This window comes from Paralichthys olivaceus, chromosome 22 (assembly GCF_024713975.1).
Source record: "Paralichthys olivaceus isolate ysfri-2021 chromosome 22, ASM2471397v2, whole genome shotgun sequence".
NCBI lineage: Eukaryota > Metazoa > Chordata > Actinopteri > Pleuronectiformes > Paralichthyidae > Paralichthys > Paralichthys olivaceus.
Window position 1 is genome coordinate 5,008,728 of NC_091114.1, and position 12,220 is coordinate 5,020,947.

At 43.1% G+C, this 12,220-nt stretch overlaps 1 protein-coding gene across 10 annotated transcripts in view; it reads right to left on the reverse strand.

The window, feature by feature from the left end:
• Positions 1 to 12,220, reverse strand: part of nrxn2b (neurexin 2b) — a 618,875-nt gene that overhangs the window by 324,170 nt on the left and 282,485 nt on the right. For all 10 annotated transcript variants that reach the window (XM_069519278.1, XM_069519277.1, XM_069519272.1 and 7 more), the window contains 4 exons: positions 10,888 to 11,049; positions 4,236 to 4,674; positions 2,744 to 3,127; positions 76 to 279 (listed from right to left, as the gene is read on the reverse strand). In XM_069519278.1, coding sequence (XP_069375379.1) covers positions 76 to 279; positions 2,744 to 3,127; positions 4,236 to 4,674; positions 10,888 to 11,049 — 1,189 coding nt within the window. The remainder of the gene's footprint in view (positions 1 to 75; positions 280 to 2,743; positions 3,128 to 4,235; positions 4,675 to 10,887; positions 11,050 to 12,220) is intronic.

Sequence of the window (12,220 nt, forward strand, 5' to 3'; positions counted from 1 at the left end):
GCGTGAAGATGAGGAGACAGGGGATGCTAAGGGAAAGGTTAGCAGGAACATGTATAATGAATCACAGTGGCCTACCGAGGTTCACGGTGAGCTTGACTCGGCCTCCGTCCAGCTCCAGGCGCAGAGTGTCCGCCGATTCCTTGGAGGTGGTGGCCATAAGCAGGCCGTACGCCCGCTGAGACATGAAGCGCAGCGCCACATCCTCGGCCTCCGTGTGCATGGTGACCGGCATAATGATCTTCAGGTACATACTGCCATCGTAACTCAGCACCGTCGCCTCTGTGCAGGGGTGAAGGAGAGGACAGAAGAGTGAGAAAGTGGATAACTCATGAAAAAGGAGGGAATGCACACAGTGGAGCAGAGAATCAGATGAAGTCAGGTGAGGAGATCAAATAAATATACATCCATCTATTTGAGGGTCGCAGGGGGGCTGGGCGAGTCGGGGTCACAAGTATATCACAGGGCCAACATACAGAGAAAGACCCTGGCAATGACACTGAAGAGATGAAGTCCAAACTTCATTTAGACTAAAAGGATCTTCAAATATGTGTCATTATATTAATCTCTTTTACTATTTCAGATTTAAAAACTAATGATCTATAGGTGAAAATGTGTATATATTTAGATGTCTTATCTATCTATCTTCTATAATATCAAGGGGACATTTTGTGAGAATTACTATTTTTATCATATCCATCAAAATATGATATAAATCATTGCTGTGTTTCTCAGGCAGGTAAGAGGATGTATAAGAGGGTTGACACTGACAGCGTGTAGACAGCTCCTCTAGGCCTTTCTCACTTTTTCTGTTTTAGTAATTGCACCTTTACTGTGTGATTTCCCTGATAAATATAATTGTGTCTTCACTTGTGTCAAGCTGATGTTTTCAAGTGTGCGGAATATGCTCAGGACTTCTTACATGAACGTTATATTTTCATCAAATTACACATCAACCTCCTAAAGCACAAAATGAAAAGACTGATTGTTAAAAGAGGAAAAACCACAAGACATATTCACAATAAATCTATAATCAGACTCTCCTCAAATGTCAAAGAAAGAGCATCTTGTTCCTGAGTCATACTTGTTCACAGTAGGTACAACAATGGTTACGCCCTCTAGGTTCAGCCATGGCATGAACAGACTGATGTGTAGAGTGACAAATCCCAGAGGATTCATCATAATTTATCATATGGGTCAATAAATCTCACCACAGGCTAACATGAGTAACTGTCACGGGGGTAAATCACATGTTTAGGTTTTTGAGCGTGCAACAACACAATGTTTAAAGATGAATGAAAATCCCTGCGGGTGGATCAACTGGCAGATGTAGAAATGATTAAATCACACACACACGCTGGATCAACACATTTCACCCTTTTTGAAAAAGACCCCTCTTACATAAAAAATGGGATGAAATGTAGAAAAAGTCTGTCAGTCATCAAACTAATCCATAGTTCATAAAGTATATTCATTATTGCCCTGGCCCCCTCCTTAAAACTTAACTTAAAATGTATGTGTCTTGGAGGAATCTTGCTCTAGTCAATATCATTGATTGTCCTTACACACTATTAATCTATGCACTCAGTCTACTGATGGAGAAAGAATTGGCTGGTTATTAGAAATGTGATCTCTGCCACATGCTGCAGTAACACAGAACTCCACTAGATGGCAGAGGAGCATCAGTAAAACCACACCTGCCACCTGACAAAAAGGTAAAAAACAAAATAAAGACGTTTCATCCTCAACCTCCAACGACCTGATTTGAATCCCATTTCTCCTTCCCTCATTACCCTCCTTGTCCCTCACAATCCCGGACTGTCATGGCTCACTCAGCCCCACGAACGTGCAAAGACGAACCATGAAGTGAAGCGTCTGCGACTAATTGGGAGGAATCAGACGTACGTGGTGCTGTTTGACTACCTCACCTCGCACCACCTGGGTTTGCGTGACTGGCACAGATGGCGGCAGTAGGCCTGGCTGCTCTGACTCGCTGCTGCCATCCTCTTAAAGCTTCAGCCTCGATCCCCCCCTCCCTTTCCTAGACTCGTGTGGCGTTTGGTTCGCACACAGCTCCCTGTGGAGCTCTTGCTCCTACAGTACAGCAGCTGCTTGGTTGTGTCAAATACAAGGCAGCGCATTGTCGAACGTGCCAAAATGCTGATCCTAGACTTGTTTTCCTGCTCTGGTTTATTGGATGGAGTATAAGACATTCTTTTAATGTGAAGCATGACTCTTTGATTATGAGAGGTAATGATTTGCTTCATTTTTATATCTGTTTAACACCCAAATAAAGTATAAAACCAGTATGAAAAGAGGCAAATTGTTGGAACTTTCCTATTGCCAGTAGAGGAGTTCTCTGCAGCTATTTTTCACTTGGTGTGTCATGTTCAACGTCACATACCTACAACTGAGGCGCTCTCTCACTTCGCTCTTGCCAAACTAATGTGTTCACCCTGGTGTCACGTTTGCATCATTGCCAATCAGAGCCAGAGCCGATTAGTGTTATTGCAAAGTCATTTGAACTGGGAGTGAATGCAGATTGAATCCATTCCCTTTGCTGACAAAAGCCAGATGTTACTGGGTGTGAGTGGCTTTTCTGACCAGTGGAAAAGGGGGATAAGAGAAGTTACATGGTCATTTCTGGGGTGAGAAAATGGCATCTGTACACAGTTATGTAGAAAACAAAGTGTTGATTTGAAAATCCTAATCTCTTCACCCAACAGATATCTGTCACATTCCTTACCTATCTCACAGTTGGTGCCCAGGTATCCGATGTTAGTACAATCACATATGTAGCGGTTCCAGCCCTCTTTGCACAGACCTCCATTGCCACACGGAGTACTGCTGCAGCGCTTCTGAAGCTCCCGGGTGCAGAAACTGCTCACACCGAGCGCACTCTGGATCTCAGCCAGGCGGCGGACATCGCGGCTCTTGCCGTCAATAAAGAGATCGCGGACACAGCCTACGTAGCCGTAGTTGAGCAACGCTGTCCAGACCTCTGGTGGCAGGATGAGGTCTGACTTAGACTCCGGCAGCCCGCCCAGGTACATATCACTGTCCAGGTCCAGGATTTCACTGCCCTCTGGGGAGCTGAAGGGCATGCTGCGGCTGTTAACTGAGATAGATCCTGAAAGACAGAAATGCAAATATTGTACAATGTCGCAGGACATCTTGATCAAATTGTGACATGTGTCTTGTATTTAGTGGATGAATGAAAGTGTGTGTTAATGACTCAAAGAGACAGTGAAAATGGTTGAAACATGTGATGTGGATGGGCGGGGGGGGGGGGGGTGTGTGTGGGGAGCAGAGTGGATGAGTGAGAGGGTGAGTAAGTGAATGGACAGCTGAGAGGGGCAGTAAGTGGATAATTTAGGGACATAGACCAGACAGACAAAAGACAGAGAGAAAAGAAGACACTAGTGTGTTAGCCTGTGTGTGTGTGTGTGTCTGATGTGTCTGTAATAGGCTAAATGGAGGAGAAGGGAAGCAGAATGCAGCAGGGAATGTGTGAAACAAAAGGCCCTCTCTCGTTCTGTGATTAACGACTCCGTCTTAATTTTCTATTAAAAGCCAATTACAGCGGGAGCAGCGGTGAGATCACATGCATGTGTGCACACACGCAGACACTCATTCACACCCTTACTCATTAGAAGACGCCATTAGGGTGAGATATAATGTCCAAGGTGCTTTCCCACCTACAGATCATTCATCAGACACTGCACACTGAAGCACAATGCTCCTGTTGTGCCCACATGCAGGCGAAGTCATCAGAGTGCACCACGCAGGTATGAAAAATAAACGTACATTCATAAATAAAACTGGGTCATTAATAGTACGTGCTTGGATTAGCATATAGAGCTAGAAAGGTTTAGAATATGTCAAAGTCAAGTCTGTTCTGCTGTGACTGATAAAGCTTTAATACGATCTGACCCTTCAATCTGCTGCCTAGAGAAGCTACAAAATAAAACCTAAGTAACATGTCAAAATGTTGTCGCTGGCTTTGTAAAATACCAGCAACAACATTTTGAAAAGCAATTGTAAAGCTGCCAAGGCATGTGTGGCACACAGGATGTTGACATTACCGTATTTTCTAGATGAACTATGTCGGTACAGGTCATAAGAAAATCCAGTGGTGTTATTTATAGTCATGCCATGAATGGCTATAATATGCAGATGATGAATGTGAATAACTCAACATCCAATAACACCATTTCCAGATGATGTGCAGCCCTCACCTTTCCTTCCTTCCCTCTGGAAATCCACATGGCACCATTCACCATCATTGACCTTCTTATTGCTGGCCTTCAGCTTTGTTTTTCCGGAGCCCATATCGATCAGCAGATACAAAAACCCGTCCAGCAGCTCCATGGCAAAGTAATCAGTCTTCAGCTCCCGACCAGGCTTCTGCTCTTTGGGACTCGGAGGACGGCCGTGGCTGAAGAGCAGGAGGCCACTGGGCTCCGTCGTGCGGAAGTCAAAGGAGATGGAGCCTGTTTTCTTGGTGTTCCACTTGGGCAAGGAGATGTAGGACTCAGGGGTCTCGAAGGTAACGGGGTCTAGGGCTGCCACGTCCTCGCAGCGGAACACCAGGTCACCGTTCAGGGTGATCTTAGGGTCGCGCTCGAAGGCCAGCCGTGACAGCTCCAGCTTAAAGTCGTTGTTCTTGTACACCACCTGGACAGCAGAGAGAACAAATAGTTCCAAGGTTATAATTCTGAATAAACTAGCAAGATTGTGGATTCAAATACGGCATCTAGGATATCATTTCTATTAAACAACTCTAGCTTACACACGAAATAGAGCTGCATGAAAGAAGAACATCCTGTCCACCATAATGAGAGCCTGGACATGCATCCTAATCGCTCAAATGACGCTCCAGTGTCATTTATAGATGCTGCTGAGAAAGCTTGTCAGCATGTGGAAATGATGAATCAAACGTGAATGAAATACACAAGTTTCTTTGGAGCAGGAGTGTGACGACAGCATTGACACAACTCACTACAGGAGCTGATTTTCAAACTCCAGCCCACGGTCCTCTAAAAAAAAGAAAGTCGGACAAGTGCTCGATTTACTGAAGTTCCATGAACTGGTAATAAAATCCTTCACACTTTCACAAAAATTAAATCACAGAGCAACCACTTGGGACTAACAAGTTGCCCAAGGCAAGCTTTCATTGATTTCACTGATGTCTGTGAGTGTTGTGGTTGTGTGGGTGCACAACATTCTGAGTGCATCCAGCTCTGATCACTGCCATAAAAACTCCCTCCTCTCAGTCAAATCCTTGCAGTGTACAAACTATAAGTTGTAGTCGAACAAAATGTGGCTCAGAGATGTAAGTGTATGTGCACAATAAATGGGGAAACAAATTAAAGGCTCCAGGGGATTTCCAGACTCAGGCACATGTTGCCTACAGACTTAATGCAAATGGCTTTGACAGCCTTTGATGAAATACGGCTCCATTGTTTCAGCTCAGAGTGCGTGTCTATTCCTCACTGTGTGCATTCATAATGGATTATGTTCTAAAGGCAAAGCAAATTATCCTTGTCTTTCATAGTTTCACTTCTCCTTTTATTTGTTGAACACTCTGCAGACAGTGTTTTGAGAGGCCATCCTCAAGGTAACAGTGTGACACAGCTGAGGTGGGTGGGTGGGTGTGTGTGTGTGTGTGTGTGTGTGTGTGTGCTCATATGTTCAGAGCTAAACACTCTTTCTTTGATAACAGCAAGGTCCACATCACTGGTTCCCCATGATTTGCGCTGTGAAATGTCATTACTCAACTGTTTCTATTCATAACATGTTGTTTTATATTGATTTAGAATACCAGTAGTATCTGTTTCTTTTGGTTGACTACACCCTGGCATGGAGATCTGAAACTTATTTCTTTTCGCATGAACATTACACCAGGGCCACACTGGATGCACAACAAAATTGAGGGAAAATAATCCTCCACAACCGATTGTCTATCTGTTGAATATAACACAACATAAATATTTGCAACACTTCCTGTACCTGTTTCAAAGTAAAAGCAACCCAGCGTCTCTGTAGACTGAATCCATTAAGGTTTTTATTGTTATTGCAGGATCGAAAAATGCCCGGATCCATACTGTAGTGCCCTGGCATTTAGTTGACCTATACTTTTATTTGAGGAAATACACTAGTCATGCTACAAACCAAATGTAGCAGCTCAGCAACAAACACGCTCCCTATGTGAACAATAGACGCCAATGAGACGCAGCGATGCAACAGTCACATGCTGTGTCCCTTTTAGTTCAACATTCTATTGTTTTCAGGGTGAAATTATGAGTCATCTCTGGATCCACTGATAGAAGATGGATTATTTCCTACATCTTGCTTCTTACAGAGTCCTTGTCTTGTTTCATCAAACCAGAAAACAACTTCCCACCCTGAAAATAGAGAGGAAGACATGGTGCTGAATTATTATCTGAATATTAAGTTACTCTTTGTTACTTTTGCTGGCACAGGTCTGTTGGTCATATTTGCACCACTGAACATCTTGTCCTGTGCAATGTGGTTTGCCGTATTGGTTTTTTACTATCTAATTTCACCACACCGCTGATGTCATTCCTCATTGTCTTTCACAGTGTCTTGTTCCAATACTCTCCAACTCTATTTTCCCCATGTATCCTCACTCTCTCCCTCTCTGTCAAGCACCCCACCCACGCACAGGCACAGAATGAAGTATAAGAACACAGATGTGCTGGGTTATTCTTGAACCTAAGCCTTCCTTCGGTTATCTCCTACATTGGTCACGCTGCCACATGTACTGCACACCTCATCATGTCGTCATTAGCAGAGATTATTCCTGGTAATTAGCCATGATAACGATAAAACTGGCAGCTAATAAGGTGTGAGCTTATCCAGATTAAGGTGTTAGAGACAGAGAGGAGTAGGTGGAAGAAAGAAAGGGCAGAGTGAGGAAGGGAAATATGTATTTTGACTTTATTTATTTTTAGGTATTCATTTTTGATGATCCATGCTCTGCTCAGACTGGCGTAATGATTTTGCTTGAAAGGAAAGCTTGTGTTTTTGTTTTATGTTATGTAATGAAACTTGGAATGATCCATATGGGTCAGGGAAGAACCATTTGGTGGGGATCCAGTTTTTTTTTACTTTGTTTAACATTGCATTTAATTAATTTCTCTGAGGATAACTCATGGATCTCAATGATACAAATCAGGCATATTTAGGGGACTGATGGTGCAGATCCAAATACAAATCTGCATGTAGTGAGTTTAAATGTGGTTTCAAAGGGGCTGTTGATCCTTGATAGAGGTTTCTAGGCATTCTCTCCTGATAACAAACAAACAAACAGACACAGCAAGAAGAGTATTTGTTCCAAAACTCAGACGGCAACTGGTACATGGCAAAAATCTTTGGTTTAAATTTAAGAGCTTTTGTCTTACATTTTGATCCGAATAGCTGTTCATGTTTGTTGTAGTGCATGTGCTCAAATCCAGCCTTTAGTTCCACATTCTCAGTCCAACAAGACAAAACATGGCAATGCTACAGCAGCCAGGTGCTACATTTAGCTATCAGCAGTACATAAAGATGGTGGGGGAATACAAGGGAGAGGTGTAAAGTCATAAGGGAGGCAGGAGAAGATGGTGAGGGATGATAAATGAGAGGAAGTTGAGGGTAGAAGAGGTACAGAGTGGATGCGTGGTAGCATTAAAGTGTGAGAGTCATGCAGGGCCCACTCTGAAAAGTGGTTCAAGTAGTCAGGGCCTTTGTAAAGTAAATAATCGAGACCATCTAATGGGTTCTATTTAAAGGCATGTGCTGACTCATCTAGACCATACGCCTTTCCATCATATCTCCAAACCCTTGGGGCTGTCTGACTTTACACAGACACTTTGTAATATGTCCTCTTCAATATTGGGAGGGTAGGTCACAACATCTAACAAGCCAAACTGCCCACTGGTGAGAAACTCACTGGCTTTGTCCACTAATAAATAGAGTTCTGGCAAAAGCAGAGCCACGGGGTGTTTTCGCACAGGTTTAACTTCACTGATCTTTCGAAAATCAAACCGCGTGGGGCCCCGACATGGACTTGTGACTTGTGCCTTCACTGTTCTAATGGTATGACTAAAGCAGAGCCAAAGCCTTCCTCAGGGGTGACTCCATTGATTTGTTTTGCCATTGAGAAACTCAGCAAATCCAAAACCCTGCAGGTAAGCAGGACAAATATAATCAGCTTTTTTTCTTGGTTTACTTGCTGCAATAGATTCATAGACAATCCACCAATGAATCCGAATTTAGCAAATATTTTACATGTTTTATCAACTTAAATGATTTTAATTTTTTTAAAGTTTGTGATTATTGTCAGCACTACCACATAATATCACTCTATCTGGGCAAAGACCATTCCAACTACAAAGTCTCAAATGAAACTGATTCGTGGTCAGTCTGGGAATGAGTCAGGCTGATGGGTGGCTCCAGGAAATTTCATCATGCAACAAAGGTGAGAGCAGGAGGAAGCTGCAGACAAAGAGATAAAGCATCACTATGAAGTTGGGAGGGCAGGAAGGGAGAGAGGGTGAAAGAGAGTGAGGGTGAGGAGGAGGGCGAGAGCATTCATCTAGTGCATGGAATCAGTCGAAGAAATCAATTTTTAATTTGGCCGTCAGGGTGGCAAAGCTGGCGTACCAACAGCACTACCATGGACTTAATTACACAAAACTGCCCCTGAGAAAGGGAAGATGAGAGGAAGAGGGAGGTGGAGAAAAATGATGAGAGAGGTAGGGAGAGTGAGGAGGACGAGCAGGTGAGGGAGGGTGAGAGAGCGAGTGAAAGAGAGAGACTAAGATGGATGGAGGAGTGTGAATTGGGTGATGGCAAGGTCACTGTCTGGGAGAGAGATGAAGAGGCGGAGGTGGTGAGACAGACAGTGACGTGCAGAAGAGTAGAGTGATCTGTGGAAAACAAGACTAAGGGGATAGACCTGATTTCACACTACACTGCTGTGAGAAAAAACACGGATACATCACACAGCGTATGATCATAACATGTGGGTACCTTTGAACGCATGTATGAGCACACACACAGGACATAAAAAACTTCATAGGGCTTCAGTGCCTCGTTTGGTGTGGTGCCTTCTTTACTCTTATTCTGCTGCGCTCTTCCTTTGGATTTCTGCTGCCTGGAGGGTGTTGGCCAAGCGTATCAAAGGCGTTTGACCACGGTGGCGGCAGCATGAAAGCCTCGCCCCGGACCATAACACCACTGATTATCCAAGCTGTGCCACTGAACTCGCACAGGGAGAAACACGCCGCTGACGACCCCCCAACCACTCACTCCCCTCACCCCTACAGAATCAACAGTACAATATTGGAATCTTAAAATTCTCTACAATTGACAATAGGCCTCGTCAAACTATGTCAAGCTATCAGCATAAAATTCTGGATTTAAGAACATTTTATGATTCTACACAGTTAAGAGAAAGATATTTCAGTGCTGACCCAGCTCTGAGGTGAATGAAGCCCTCTGCAGAAGGTCATACATGAATGCTAATGTCAGATGATTACAGTAACATTACTTCTCTCCTGGATTTTGCCTGGAACCTATCCAATTCTCAACCACATCTCAGCTCTACCACAAAACTTACTCACTGTCATTCTCTCACATTTGTCTATAGTGTCCAATACTTTACATTTTTGGAAAGGCAGCACCAACTCCTGCTTGGCTACTTATTGGCTAATAGCTCAGTCCATCCAAAAGATTCTTAAATCCTCTGCTCTGCAACAATTTTCTCTGACGTTCCATTTCCAGCTCTTTGCTTCTTCACCTTGATTCTTCATTTTCACCTCTATTTTTGCTGCTAGCACTTGCCATTGTCTGTTTTTCCCACTGTTCACAAACTCCCCCTTTCCCTGCGCTCTGTCTGTACGTTGTCTGTAAATCCAGCCTTGTCTTGATGAGAGAGAGGATAGTTAAACGCCTTGGGAAGTTTAAGACCCACTAGGGATCCTCGGATAGCAACCCAAATAATGAAAATGTAATTCTACAGGCATAATTAAGTTAGAGATAGGGCGATTACTGTGCAATCCATTAAAAGTGATGGCAAAAGTAATTACTTATTCAATCAGCGTGGTTTCATGAGGAAAAGCAATGGCACCATGTTGCGTCGCCTCTATACAAGTCATTACATTTACAAGGGCATAATACTTTAAGCTGTGATTGGTTGTCTTGACGGCTTGTTAAGACATGAATTAAAGCCCTGGTGAAAATAAAAGTTTTTTTTTTTTTGTCAGAGTACAAGAAAGAAAGTATTATAAGGCTATTGTCCCCTGCATATCCATCCATGACTGATGTATGGCTATAGTTTGTGTGTGAATATTATAAATGTGAACCTGTGTGAGAGTTTCTTCCATCCCACTGTGGGAGTGTGCAGTGCTGTGGATGGGTTCAGTCTGTGGTGTGGTTAGAGGAGGAGGAGGGAATCACACATGAAATAATTCAGGATACTGCTTGTCTGACACCTCCTACTCTCACATATGGGAGTTATATCTGTACAGACTGATGATATTCTGTGACTGTGCAAAAGTCAATATGTTCTGTGTTAGTGTGAATCCGCGTGAGGATGACGCTGCACTATGTTGAGCATGGTGTGTGTTATCACTGCGATTTTGTGTTTCTATGTTTTTCTTTGGAATAAGAACGTCTTCATAGTTTTCAGACACTATTTATATGATAAAAACATTTTAAAATAAACACACCTTCCCATGAGGCAACACAGGATGCAGGATGGTGCAGTCTGAACTGCTTCCAAAGCAAATAGCCGACTGGCTCGAGGCAGGGGAATACAGTATAAAGAGTGGATGCATGTTTGATCAGTCACAAACAGTATACTTGAACGGAGCAACTCACATCTTTAAGGCAGCCCATGAAGTTGTTGCTGACTGGCGATCCGGGCAGGTCAGCGGTGTTGGGGCTCCCTCCGATGTAGAAGAAGTCATCAGAGCCCAACATGGTGTAATCTTCCTGGGTGTAACCAGTGGTGGTCAATATACCATCCACTGAGATGGTCACCTGGCATAGGCGTGGCCCAAAAGAGACAGATGAAAAAAAGACAGGTAGAAAATAGAGCAGGGGGAGAGAAGAATAGAGGATGACGAGAGAGCGAAGAAATTAGAAGAATGAGGAAGAAAAACAAGGAAGAAAATGGATTAAAGGTCAGTAATAAGCGGGGGGCATCCCCTAAATGGTATCGCTTGGTTGGTTGGCTTTGGTGCCAGTCAGACTGGGGGGGGTTCACTCTAGAGTGCAGTTGCTGAGAGAAAACCAGTGGACCAGTGTTGTGCTCACTGACTAAAGGCTTGAGCTGTAGCTGACACTGGTTTAAGTGCATCAAAAGCAGCCACTGTTTAAAATATACAGTTTCTAAACACAACTATCATAAACCTGTTCCTCAAAATCAAGTTCAACATCATGATCTTGCAAGTAACACTGATTCAAAATAATAAGATGTCAAACAGTCTTCCCTCATAGATATTCTGCAACATTCCCAATTTGAACCAGCCCTCACTCAAGGAACTACAAGTAAAAATAACCCCCCTTTTAATATTTAATTGCCTCAAGTCTGGTCTTTTGTGCAAGGTTACACAGTCTGTGCTTCATGTTTGGTTGCTAACAGCAGAAAGCGCTGGGTGGAATCAAACACACAGCCACAAGCTGATGCTGTGAAACAGTGTGGACTGAAGCACAGAAAACAGACTTAATAGCCACAATAATAATTATTAAAAAACAGATGAACAAATGTAACATTTGTGTGGCTCCCCCAGGCTTTTCTCACAGACTTGTCATTTCTTCTTTGAATTTATTTTTTGTTCAAATGACAGTTTGATGTCTGTAATGTTAATGCTCAGTAACCCTCTATGACTGGAACATGATGAATCTGATCAAAGCAGTTTTAGCCTTAATTACATTAGCAGCATGTGTGGAGACTTGAACTGATGTAACATTCGTACTTACAAGAGCAGGTGAAGCAACTGTTTTAAATGTTACACAGGACCCTGCCCTGTCAATTTTAATAATACATGAAGAGAGAATAAAATGAGATATGATATATACTCAGTCTTTACCTTGCATTCTTATAGTTTACATTATAGTTGTATTGGCTATCAGTGCCACAGCTATGCTACTATACAAATATCCAGCAGAAATACTCCTGCTTGATAGGGAGAGGCTTCTGCTGTTACAG